At 45.5% G+C, this 12,038-nt stretch overlaps 1 protein-coding gene across 1 annotated transcript in view; it reads right to left on the minus strand.

Moving 5' to 3' along the window:
- Positions 1-242: 242 nt before the first annotated feature.
- Positions 243-12,038, minus strand: part of SEMA6A (semaphorin 6A) — a 132,376-nt gene continuing 120,580 nt past the window's right edge. Inside the window, exon 19 of the mRNA XM_047092957.1 lies at positions 243-1,761. Coding sequence (XP_046948913.1) covers positions 563-1,761 — 1,199 coding nt within the window. The 3' untranslated portion in view covers positions 243-562. The remainder of the gene's footprint in view (positions 1,762-12,038) is intronic.

A 12,038-nucleotide genomic window follows, 5' to 3' on the forward strand; every position in this document is an offset into this window, starting at 1 on the left:
GATTTTTAAAAATGTATTTGTGTTTTGCAGGTGGAACGCCAGCCCTGTTCGGCAGCGCCCGGTGCGGTCATGGACAAAGACGTTGCAGTCGTTCACCTGTGTGTGCGCGCGCGTGTGTGTGTGTGGGTGTGGGTGTGGGTGTGGGTGTGGGTGTGTGTGCGCGCGCGTGTGTGGGTGGGTGCACGCGCGCGCGTCGGTGTGAGAGCCTGTGCGCGTGCGCGGGTGCGCGCGCGCATGCGTGTGGGGGTGGGGGGTGGGTGGCTATGTGCTTTTGGCTCATGTTTGTGATGATAATTTAAGTCTTTCGTGAGTCCGACCTGTTGCACGGTGTTCGGGGAGAGTGAAGTCCGAGAATGGAGGTGAGTCCCGCGTCGCAAACCTTCACCAAACCACGTGGCCCAATTTCCCAGAGTCCCCCGGCATCCCCGAGGGGGACCCAGCGTCCTCTGCTCCGCCGCGGCCATCTTGGTCTGGTGGGTACTCAGGCAGTGGAGGGCCTCGCCGTGCTGAGCGCGCGCCTGGCCTTTCCCGCTGGTTCGACACCTGACCCCTCCCCCTGGGATTATGTACACGCGTCATTGGGCTTCATGGATGTGGAAAGGGGGGCAAAGGAGGGTTTGGGGGGTACGTCCGGCTTTAGCGAGGGTGTGCGCTTCAGCCCCGACCTCGTCAGCGAGTTGTAGGCGTTGAGGCTGGGCTGCCGCGAAACAGTCACGGCCTGGCCGGAGGGCGGCGCGCCGTGCACCTGGATCGAGTCCACCCGCTGCGGGGCGGGGGGCGGGTTGTCTCCCCGGCCAAAGCTCTGGTTTCTGGACAGGTGGGAGGAATTGGAGCAGTTAGTATTGTTTCTTTTGAGAGTGGTGGCCTGGTGGCTTCTCGTGAGCGAGTTCGTGGGGTAGCTCCTCTTATAGTCAAGGCCGTAGGAGGAGGAGTGGTGCATTTCCAGCCGCTTGCTCAGGCCGTTCTGAGACAGGGAGGCTCCCGGAGGGCCCAGGGAGGCCTCCCGCTGGGGGACTTTGGGGGGCAGGCTGTCCAGGTTCTCCACGAGGTTCACCCCGTGGTTGGGACTCTTGCTGCTGAGATGCTCCTTGATGGTCTTATACTCCAGGGTGGCCGCCTGGTCCTCCAGCGCCATCTGGGCCACCTCGCTCATTTTGGGCTGGTCCACGTACTCATGCGGGTAGCCCTGCTGCGTGATGGGCAGGACCACCACGCTGGGGATGTGGCTGGGGGAGGCCCGGAGGGGCAGGTCCGTGGGGATCACGGGGGAGCCCATGGGGGGCATGTCCTTGGTGCACGCATTGATGAGGTTCTGGTTCCTCTCCCACTCGCGGCTGCCGCGGCTGGGCTTCCGCTTCTGCTGCAGTGTTGGGGTGGACTCCGGGGTGGGCAAGGCCGCCAGGTCTAAGTGGTGCTGATCAGCCTTGATGAGCATCTTGGCCGTGTTGCCGGGAGTGGCGAGCTTGCCGTTGTGCATGAGTGGTGTGAGGATGGCCTCCGGCTTCGGGTCTTTGGACTGGCTGTCCCCAAAGAGGCCGCTGAGCTTGGTGACGCTGCTCATGGAGCCCCGGCGCGAGTGGGTGAGCTCCTTCTCTTTGCGCTGCACGGCGGACACGTCTTTGCGCCTGTGGTCGCAGACGCAATAGACGATGATGCCGGAGAAGACGGCCCCCATGACAAAAGCCAGGATGACCGCAATGGCCAAGAGGGTGACGGGGACGAGCTGGTCATGGCCTTTGAGGTAACTTTCCCGAATCACTCCTGCAATAGACATCGCATACGGTTTTAAGACATGAAAGCACACCGCGAGGCTTATTTCGGTTTGAAGTTCACCCCGTTAATTAATAACAGTAATAAGTGACAATAGCACCTCTGCACAACTTGTCTTGGGGCGCAGCTTGCCAAACGTTAACTAATTAACCCCCCCCCCCCGTGAAGTATGCAAATAGACTTTCTTTGTTGCTTCTTTGTGTTCTGAAAAAGTGCTTTAACCTCTGTCAAGTATATGCCCTTTCTACTTTGTTTCAGCCCCTGGAATATGACGATTTTTCATTTCCAGAATTTGTCCCTCCTCCTTTCCCCCTTCATCTTTTTTCCATCTTACCCTCATAACATTGGGTTAATGGAGATATTTTGAGTATGGGAGAGGAAGAGGCAACAATTTTATGCCCGTTAAATGAACAAATGGCACAACCCTCTAGGCTTCCAGGGTCTTTTCTTATGACTTCTTTGTGGGGCCTGTGGCCTCTATCTGGAGAAAAGCTGTGTTTGCATTTCAGGCAACTGGAGGAAAGAGCACGTGTGTCATTTACAGTGAAAAGAAAACAGTTAAAGCTCACATTACAAATGTTTATGCTGATTTTGTATCATCCTTCTCAAAAAAAAAAAAAAACCCCACAAAAACCCATGTGCACTCAATTTCAGGTAAATATGCTGAATATGTGAATGAAGCTCTTCCCTTCCTTAAACTGAAAGAATATTTAAGGGGAAGAAAAAGACCATTTGGGGCCCTGTAGTGGGTTTGAGAAGCGTCAGGTCTCATTATTACAGTTAGGGTTTGCTGCCACGGTGAGATTCTTCAGCAGAGCTAATCTCTTCAATTTAATAAAAATTATGTGACTACACCTGTCAATAATCTTACACTACATTAACCGAGATGCTGTATTTTTGAAGAAAGTTGCTTTCTCCCTGTTCCTGCTTAATCAGCCACCAAGCTGAGAAACTCTAATCAAATGGAAACACTGAAGCTCTTAGTTTTTAATACCAAGTGAGAATACACATCACAATTGTCAGATCTTAAGTGCTTGATGCGGTAGCTAAAAACAAAATCTCAAATACCTCAATTCCTGCCTCTGGAGAGTGAAAGAACATGAATACGTTAGAGACACTGCATGGGCTGAGGAAATATAAACATTGTTCCTATTATGGAAATGATAGTAAGACAGAAAATGTACCTTCTCTGGTCTCAGGAGAAACATTTTTCATCTAAATCAACTCTTTCTGGAATATGTTTAATGTATTTTACTGGCAGATATTGCTGGCACGGAATTAGAATGAAGCAAAATGAAACTCTTACCCCTTCCTAAACCCACAACATGCAACCCTTCAACTTCTGCTGAGATACTTTGTAACCATCACAGCTGAGACCTTGAAGAAGTGCAGCTTTGTCATGGGATCTTTCTGCTAAAATATTTTGATTGGTGAAGCCCTGGTTTTAAAACTCAGAAGCCTTTGCCTGTTGAAAAGAACATTCTCTTTCTCTTTTCTTTCTAAACATTCCTCCTCCCCTCAGTTGTGACATCACAGTTGGTCGCTGTGGAAATGATTGTCCTGTGACAAAGGATTGTGACTTCAGGGGCGAATAAATAGAAGCAGCAGATATCTCTTGAGAAACAAAGATTCTGTGATTAAACAAATGCCCTTGGTAATGAAGGGCAGGGCAGGCACTTCACCCCAGGGAAAAAGTCTGTAAGATGGCAAGATTCTGAATAATTTCCAAATGTGACACTTCTCAAATATTTCCAGATTTATCTTCGTGAACTTTTAAGGGGGTAGAAACGGAGAAGCAAAAAGCAGCAGGGGATTCAGCTATAACTCACACCTTTTATATCGTGGAGCTCCCCAAACGGTGAGGTGCCTTGCATTCAAATCTGTTTTAATACCTAGTCACAGAGGAACTGTGCTAATGAAAATTTCTTCCTTAAATTTGCATTTCCTTGTTGTAATGCTGAAATAGCAACTGATTTTCTTTCAGTTTTGATTATGTTTGGTGTTCTATTGAACATCATTTTTAACCACCTACATACAATGGCACAAAAATGTACACCTGTGAATAAAATGGGTTTGATTTCCCTCATTGACTTGGTGATCTCAGTGAATTTTAACCACAGGGTAGACCTCGCCCATGGGGTGGGGGTGGGGGGAACTAGGTAAATTTTTCTTAGCGGGTATTTCATGGATCTCTTCTTGGCAACACTATTTATGGGGCTGTGTCTTCCCAATAAATGCATACTTATAATAGGTAGTTATCTACAGTTGACTTTGGTATTTTACAATTTAAATCGCCTCTCAGCTTGAGAGGAACTGGGAAAGAAGAATAAGGCTAAAGCAGTCCCATGTATTTTATTCATTATTTAATTGGGAAAAATGTAAAAGTTTCAAGGTTATCCAGGGCTGCTTTACTTTTAGTTCCCAAATATTCCTCTTTGATGTCTGAAGGTCCTTGACTGTCTTAATCTCATGGAAAGCACTTGCTCTTTTACTGGGAAGAACATTTTTAAGGGAATAACATTTGAGTTCAAGTTTTTGGTTGTTAACAAATCAAGTAGGGTCTGACCTTTGAGAAAAATGGTGTCTCACCCCTCCCCCGCCCCCCCCATCTCATTTTGCTATGTAAATAGTGCCCTTAAAAAACTCGCATCCCTTCAGTTTTGAGATCACTACCATGAAGCAGGTGGCTTCCCTCATCTGCTTGTGTAAATTCAGAAATCCCATGTCCAAAGTTGGAAATAGATCAGAGATTAAGTTGAAAGCGCAGTCAAGAAGAGAAGTTCTAAGTTATTCTTGGAAAATGCCTTCCAAACTGAAAGCTTTCTGCTTATATCGTGAAAAGGGCAAAGGGGCATTCATGGAAACGATTGCATCAACTTTGTGACCTTGGTCACTGTCAAGAACTAAACACACTGGGTTTGTCAGAGGGGTGGGGGTGCAACCAGCGCTAGCGGTCTCCGAAGGCCTGGGGTCTTAAGCTCCCACTTGCTGTTGTGTGACCTTTCTGGCAGGTGACTTATCGTCTCTGGGCCTCAGTTTTTTCATTTGCAACGTGGGTTCACACTCTTAAAGCCTTACGGGGTTCTTGCAAGAATCTAATGAAGTGACGAATAAGAAAGAACTTAAATGCTGTAGTTGGCTGGACAAATCTGAAGGTCAAAAGAAGCCACAGAAGAGAAGTGGGTTAGTAGCTCACTGAGGGCATAAGAGTAATAGTCACAGCTGCTCCATTTCATCCCATTTGTTATGTATGGGTCTCCCTGGGGAGGAGGGCGGACCTGTCCTTCCCAGCTCCAGACCTTGTGCTGTCCAAATGCTGCCAAAGGGATGATGTGTTGAGGCAACATAAGAGAGCACATACCTCTGTTTCAGGACTGCCTGTAGGTTCTGCATTGTGAAGTAAGTAAAACAACAAAAGCGGGAAATGTTGAACAAAACACGGTGATTATAGACTTCTGGTGGACTAATAATCTTGGATTCAGCTCCTTGAGGGCAGGGACTCTAGTTTATATGCATTTATAACCTTTACTATCACCAGGGATCTTAGTTGGGCACTTGATAAATGATTATTGAATAAATGGGTTTGCAGTACATTGTAGAGACCCTTTTAAGTGGGCCTCTAAAGTCAGTGGGTCATTTTTGGAGTGACCATAACCTGAAGTCACAGAACCACATTAGATCTCCATCCATAGAACAGAATATAATAATACTAACATCCATTAGACAAAAGAAATTTATAAAGGTGCTCCGTGTATGTTCAAAATGATAATGAGGAACTATTTGAAAAATCAAAAGAAATCCATTCTGGGATAATTCCAAAAGAGATGTTGAGGGTAAATGAGTTATTTGTAACAACTGGGTGCTCTGGTGGAATTAAATAATTGAATAATTCAAAACAAATACAACTCTTTAAAGGGAGCTGGCTGAACATCATTGCTTCTGATGTTGCATGGAAATCCTGGGGAAGTGGAGGGGCCTTTGTAGGGTGGCATACTCCATCTCCAGGTATCTCGCTCCCCGCACCCCCCCCCCCCCCAAATAGGAGGACCAATAAGAGTTGGCTTCTCTATCCTGGGGCATTGAAATGCCTTCCTCTACCAACCCCTGGGCCTTTTACTCTCACCAGTCGAAAATGGGGCATGTAATGAAAACAGTATCTGAAACAGCCTTTGCATTGATTCATTAACCACCAACTATTTCTCACCAGTCATGAGGTGCTAAATGGTTATTCTCTCCACCTTCCTATTGCAGGAAGCAAGGCACACAATGGCTTAGAGATTTCTCTGAAATCATGTCTTAAATTGGCAGAACTGAGAAAGGATAGAATCTTCACTTTTTTCCCCCTGAGGTGAGAGAGTTTTTAGATGCTGGAGGGTTGCAGAGGGAGGTCTCAGAGGGGCAATTTTAAGCTCTTTGGAGGCTGAAGCAATGAAAAGATTATGAACAACCCCACCCTCCAGGCCCTGCAAAATGTAATTAAAATAAGAACAGTTACAAACTTCAAGGAAGTCCAACACAATTCTGACTTTTCCCACGATGACCACATGAAGGCGTATTGAAATTTCAAACACCAGATTGTTATATATAATAAGGTTTCCGGTAGCCCTTCTCTTGGGTTCTCTACAATTGCCTAGTCTGCCCTGGAAGCCCAGTGCCAGGCTCTGGGACAGCAGACCTCAGAAAAGATGCCCTCTTGGACTGTAATGTTCTTGGTGCCTTCAGCAGGCATCTACTGAGCACAGACCAAAGCACTGTGCCAGGTTTTGGAGAGACAAAGGTGAAGGAGGCACAAACCCTGCGATCCAGTTAAGGGAGAGGGCAGGTGCTCACATGTGAGCATCCAAAGTGTTTGGAAGCATCAAGAGATACACTGCTTCTGCTTCAGCCTAGGAAGTGGCGTTTGAGGCAGGCCTTAAGGATGTGGAGGATGGCAGCTGAAGCAGCAGTAAGAACCAGTGCACAGAGGGAAGGAAGTGAAAGCTGTGTTCATAATGGTCGATAGTCAAACTCCCATCTAGTCACTCATGCTATAGACACCAGCCACTTGGCTATCGTCCTCTCACTTGCTTCTGGACTTTCACATAGTCTCTTCCCTCTGTCCGGAATATCCCTGCTCACCTCCCACTCCTCTGACCCTCTCCTTTAGGCCTCGGCTTAAAGGAGGAAGCCTTCTCCAACTTCTTCCAACTGGGTTAGCTCTTACCTAAGTTCCCCAGAGACCTTAACTTCTCTCTCTTAACTCATCACCTTTACATTACTGTACGTTTGTTCTTCTCTAGGAGGGAGATATACCCCTAAATTCCCAGGCATAAAGGTGCTCGGTAAATATCTGTTAAATAGTGAATGAATGCATGAGTACTTGTAGAGGCAACAGACGAGTGAGAGCTGATCACCATTTGGAAGCAGGCTGTGAAAAGCCTTGAATGACTGAAAAAGACATGGTGGACAAGCCAGTTTTGGAAGGAAAGTCTTGGTTAATTTACCTGCAATTCTAAGGGTTGTCTTGCCTGAGAAAGCTGACTTTCAGCTTACTCTGCTCGACGTTGACTCCATTATTCGAAAAAACTACTGGCTTCAGAGTCAACAGCTTTGCCTCAGAAGTATAGGTAGTCCGCCTGAGTTTACTATAACTTTTTAAAATTAAAACTTGTTCTCCACTATACTTATCCCCTGCATCCTATAGAAGCTGGGAGATGTCTGTTCTATCAAAGCATGCAACAAGACACACAAACGAAAGTACACAAAATCACTGCACCTGTTGAGCTAAATACCAAGGAGGAGCCCTTCCCATCCCCACCAATTACCTTGCTAAGTATAGGAGCCCCTGGCAGCTAGGACCTTGAAATGGTTAAGTGCGTGCTTTCCCCTCTCACCCCTGTTCACTGGACTGCCTGTTTCGGAGCTGCTGTGATATGATGGATGTGTCTGTCTCCATAGTGAAGTGATTAATAGGCATCTGTGTAAAGCAGACCCGATGACCACAAAGACAACAAAGCCTCTCTGTGTCCTTTAGAGACATATGCAAAGGCAAAAAGGAGAATGGACATTTCCTTCGCCGCGGAGCCAGAGAGAGTTTCGTGTTGGGTCTGAGAGCTAACAAAGATGGCAAAACACCAAGAAAAGCCCCCGGAGTAGGATCCCCTAAAAATAAACCCTTGATTTTCCTTTATAGTAAGACAAGCCTGCAATTTCCTTGAAATCCTCATAACAACTTGGGTGAATGGAATCTAACAACCCAATTTTTCTTGTTTGAAAATCTTATTGCAACAGAATGCCAGGCTGACAGTCCTACAAGGCACTATGAATGAATGAACCAATCATAGTCCAGGCATCATGGATGCTAACCACAGAGGACAGGCTGTAATCCCTGTTAAGGAGAGAAGAAAACAAATAGGGGAAAAACCCTCACTGGAGACAATTTATCCTCAAAGCCATGCCCCACCCGATGGAGATGACCATACTGAAAACGCAGTGGGAACTCTCTGTGGTTATCTCGGCAGGAAGGAGCCTTCTTCTTGTCTTGGGGCATAACGTGATCCAGATGGCTTAAGAATAAACTGAACCGCCAGCAGCCTTGGAAATGGGCTCAGAGTTTATAACTCAAACTTTCCTTTTCCTTTTTATTTTCCTTTTTTTTTTTTTTCCTGGCAGGCTGAAGATTAGGTACTAGGAGGCGCCATGGACTTCAAGATGTATGAAGTTAATGACTGATCATGCCAAAGTAGAGGCAGCTTCCTGGCTGCTTAATATCCTCAGTTCAGAAGCTGTTTTAAAACTCACATATTGAAATAGTGCTTACTGTGGTTGTCTGTGGGTGAATCTACTTCCAGTTCTCTCACCTTTGAAATTGATGCATTTTTTAAATTGTTGTTGTGATGCCATCACAGGTAGAAAAGGGAGAACGAGCATGAAGTTCGTTCTATTTCACATTTTTTAGAGGAGAAATAGCTTCATTTTCCCTTGTGTCAGTGGGAACCCTGGCATCTCTGATCCTTCTCTGCTGTACCCTTTTAGACACGGCACCACCAATGGGAATGCTACCTCCATAGCATGGATTGAAGTCTAGATTGGGAGTCATGATGAGATAACTTTTAAAAGCCATATACTGAAATGTGGGTCAGTGTTTTCACGTGTTCGAACTATCACTGTCTTTGTAAAGGTGATGATCATTTCAGGTGGGCAAAGTTTTAGCAAAATTTACATGGTTTATTTTCCTTTTTTTTTTTTTAAAGCTTTTCTTTCTAATTAGACTGGAAACCGAGTGTCTAAGGAGTTTCTTCTGAAACCAGACAAAACATTTCTATTTTCCGACTTTCTAATCCCATCTTCCTTTGCTCTCTCACAAGGCATCAAAACCACAAAATGGGGAAGTGGATCTCCCACTAAAATTTCACTAATACTGTGAAATTCAGGTGATTCTTTGGATTATTTTCAGCGCTTTGATTTTTTTTCTCCACAAAGCAAAGACGACACAAATAGGAGGAAACAAGGCTGTTTGAATACTAAAGCTGCCAACTTAAACTTGCTGGAGATGTCATTCTTGGGATCTGGATTATGAATGAGGCTGAGTGTTACTGGTCAAGAACATGAACTGGTCAAGAACATGAACATAACGACCTGGGCTTAAGTCTTGGCTTTAGAACTAACGAACTTTGTGATCTTGGACAAGTCACTTAGTCTCTCTGAGCATTAGTGGTGTTGGCTAGCAGATGGGTGTCATTGGAAGGATTTAATAGATTAAACGAATGAACGCATGTAAAGCACTTGGCATTGTGCAGGACATTTGTTAATGGTCAATGTACTGTAATGGAAGTGTTTCTAGAATTTCGGACAGGTTACCTGCCTTGTACAGGGTCCAAGGTAGACTGTTTTAATATGACACTTTGGTAGGGTTTGATTGTGTCAGCCAAGAGTAGAAAAGTCAAGATTAAAAAAAAAAAAAAAACGGGACGCCTGGGTGGCTCAGCCGGTTAGGCGTCCGACTTCGGCTCAGGTCATGATCTCTCAGTTCGTGGGTTTGAGCCCCACATCTGGCTCTGTGCTGACAGCTCAGAGCCTGGAGCCTGCTTCCGATTCTGTCTCCCTCTCTGCCCCTCCCTCACTCATGCTTTGTCTCTCTCTTTCAAACATAACATATACGTTAAAAAATTAAAAATAAAAATATAAAACAAAATATTAGAGAAGGACCTTAAGTAGGATAACACATAACAACTTGGAAAGTGTCCCAAATCAGTGCTGCTCGATACTAGCATCACCTGGAACTTGTTAAACATACAAATCCCCGGGTCCTACCCAGACTTTCTGAATCAGAACCTCTGGCGTTGGGGCTCAGAAATTTGTGTTTTAACAAGGCCTCCAGATGATTCTTATTTTCACTAAAACTTGAGCAACACTGCCCTGCGTGACACGAATGGTATGCCAGAAAAACGAACGTTTAGTTTTAAAGTCCAGCCTCATGGACTACTGAGGCAATGCATTGCCAGACTTTCAACATGATTTCTAAAATAAATAAATAAATGCGGTGCTCCGTGGTCAAAGTATGAGGCTTTCGTGGGTCTTGGGTATGACCGTTCTTTACTGCGGTTACCGTATTCTGACAAAGAATACGAAATTGACGTGATTTTGTTAGACAAACAAATCCCTCACACTTTCCCTTGGTACCTGACAGAAGCTTGACATATGGCCGAAAACACAGCAGCGCTGCTGTAAGAGAACCAGCCCAATTTGCTAGAGCAGAGAGCTGCTGGAAAAATGCCTGTGGTCTCTTTATCTGCCCCAGCATGAAAACACAGAGGGGAATTTCTGAGGCTCCCCGTCTCTGTCACAGGGGCCATCAGGTAGTGGTTGGTACTACAGAGCCCAGATATGTCCTAGATTGGGTAGGCCCAGTCAGAACTGAGTCCCAGGGCCAGAGGAGGCAGGTCCTCTGGGGAGCTCACCTCCATTGGAGGCCTGCAGTCTTAGGTCAGGTCACCTTGTACCGACTCCGCTCAAACAATGCATCGCCACCAAGCAACCTTAGATAGTGGTGGTTCAGGGCGTCTTTCCTCCTACTTTTGCATGATCAGACGAGAATAAGCAGCTCAGGAAAATTCTCTTATATTTCTGGATTGAAGGAGGGACTGGAGCTCATTCCCCAAACCAAGGTCCTGCTTTATAATATTAAAAATGCCTAGCACAACAGTGTACTCAGCAGAGCTTAGTGCCTACAGATCTGCTGAGTTGAACTGAATCTGCAAATCCATAGAATTATATAAGACATTTTAAGTTACATTAAATTTCTGCTGTGTGCTTTTTAAATCATGCAGTGTAAGACCCATCAGCACTTAGGGTATATTTATTGCCTTAACAAATGTCAGATGATTGTGTCCAGTGTTATCTATTATTTATGAATAACAAGAGCCTGCAGGACTGGAAGTGATAAGCTTTAATATGTCCAAAAGGTTAGGCATAATGCAGATTGCTGCCCTATAAATTTCTTGACACTATTTTCCCTCCTAATAAAGCACTGTCAATGGTGACTATACCAAACTTCCATTATTTCTATACAGTTCATGACTGCCTCTGCCTTCGGTGAAGAAATGTAATTGCAGAAACATATTTAAAAAGAATGCATCCTTTTAAAAATTATGAAGTTTAACAAATAAGTGGAGTGGGGAATTCCTATTATCCCATTCAAAATGAATCTGTTCACAAAGACGGTTCCCAGGCCGTAGGCTTACAAGAGCTTAAGAAACATTAATTAAAGATGACAAACCTCCGCACTGCCCGTAATTAGCTTTCTGACACCGATTAAGATCCCGTCTGCTGTGCACTCGGTATGTTTGAGGATAGCCCACCTAATTTTCACTAGTGTACTGGAGGGCCTTTCTGTCATTCAAGGTGCTGGGAGACTTACATGTGCTGCAGCTTGTGTGGCTCCGTGCAGGCCGGCAACGCAGCCCAAACGCTTTGCAGGCCTCTTGACCTGTCCCTCACACCGCCTGTGTCTCCCTGGGCCCGGTGCGCAAATGCAGCTTTTCCAGCCTCTTTCTCTTTATGGTAAGGACGTGAGTTATGCATTCTGAGCAATGCTTGCAGCTTTTGGGGCCGTTCTCATGTCCAATGTCAAGAAAGAGAAGCTGTCTTCAGGAAATTTCCCACTTTCCACTCTTTTGCTCTTACTGGACCACTTTGTCTATGGAGCAGTGAGGTTTGCAAAGTGAAACTTGGAACAAGCATTTTTTTTTGGGGGGGGCGTGGGTCTGTTTACTTTTAAACTCTGGGAC

Source organism: Lynx rufus, unplaced genomic scaffold (assembly GCF_022079265.1).
Source record: "Lynx rufus isolate CCGP_SWC_20201006 ecotype Redwood Valley unplaced genomic scaffold, mLynRuf1.p SCAF_1, whole genome shotgun sequence".
Lineage (NCBI taxonomy): Eukaryota > Metazoa > Chordata > Mammalia > Carnivora > Felidae > Lynx > Lynx rufus.